Below are 650 nucleotides of genomic sequence, written 5' to 3'. Positions count from 1 at the left end.
AGTAGTAGTTGTAAGGTGTTTTTGTTAAACTCTTTTGTCTCTGAAATGGACAGATGTGTTGCACTGGTATCCAAAAGGGAAACCTTTGAATCTAAAACGGATAGGGCTGACAAAGTAGAGTGGTTAGTCGAACCACATAAAATGTCACAAGCTGTTCATGAACTGATATAAATTAAAATATTTGATTTACAATGTACCATGTGTAAAACAGAGTATCATAACTAAGATACAGAGGTTTTGGCTGGAACGATCTGACCCCCATCTCAAAGGACAGTCACCAGGCAACATGTTAAATAGTTTTCCAGAGTTATTATATACAATGAATTGTGCTTTAACCAATGTTAACTGACCGAAAAGAACAATGTTTTTAACTGGTGATAGTTAATCATTATTTTCTACAGGGTTTATTATTATGTACAGGCTTGCTGTTGTTTCAGATCATTAAACCCTAACTGAGAAAGAAAAATAGCATGTACTTGACTTAATGTGTGTGTGTGTGTGTGTGTGTGTGTGTGTGTGTGTGTGTGTGTGTGTTGTTTTTGTATCAGGGGCGGTTCTCTGGTGCGAGTATGAACCCTGCACGTTCTCTGGGTCCAGCCATCATCACTGGCTTCTGGGAAAACCACTGGGTGAGAGAGAGCCTTTAAAAC

General features: G+C 38.5%; 1 protein-coding gene across 1 annotated transcript in view; it reads left to right on the top strand.

Moving 5' to 3' along the window:
• LOC118324843 (aquaporin AQPAe.a) overlaps nucleotides 1-650 on the top strand; it is a 7,077-nt gene that overhangs the window by 4,622 nt on the left and 1,805 nt on the right. Inside the window, exon 5 of the mRNA XM_035657320.1 lies at nucleotides 549-629. Coding sequence (XP_035513213.1) covers nucleotides 549-629 — 81 coding nt within the window. The remainder of the gene's footprint in view (nucleotides 1-548; nucleotides 630-650) is intronic.

Source organism: Morone saxatilis, unplaced genomic scaffold, assembly GCF_004916995.1.
Source record: "Morone saxatilis isolate NCDOM2014 unplaced genomic scaffold, NCSU_SB_2.0 Contig15, whole genome shotgun sequence".
NCBI classification, from domain to species: Eukaryota; Metazoa; Chordata; class Actinopteri; family Moronidae; genus Morone; species Morone saxatilis.
The sequence above is the reverse complement of the archived record's forward strand: the minus strand, read 5'-3'. Positions and strand labels throughout refer to the sequence as shown.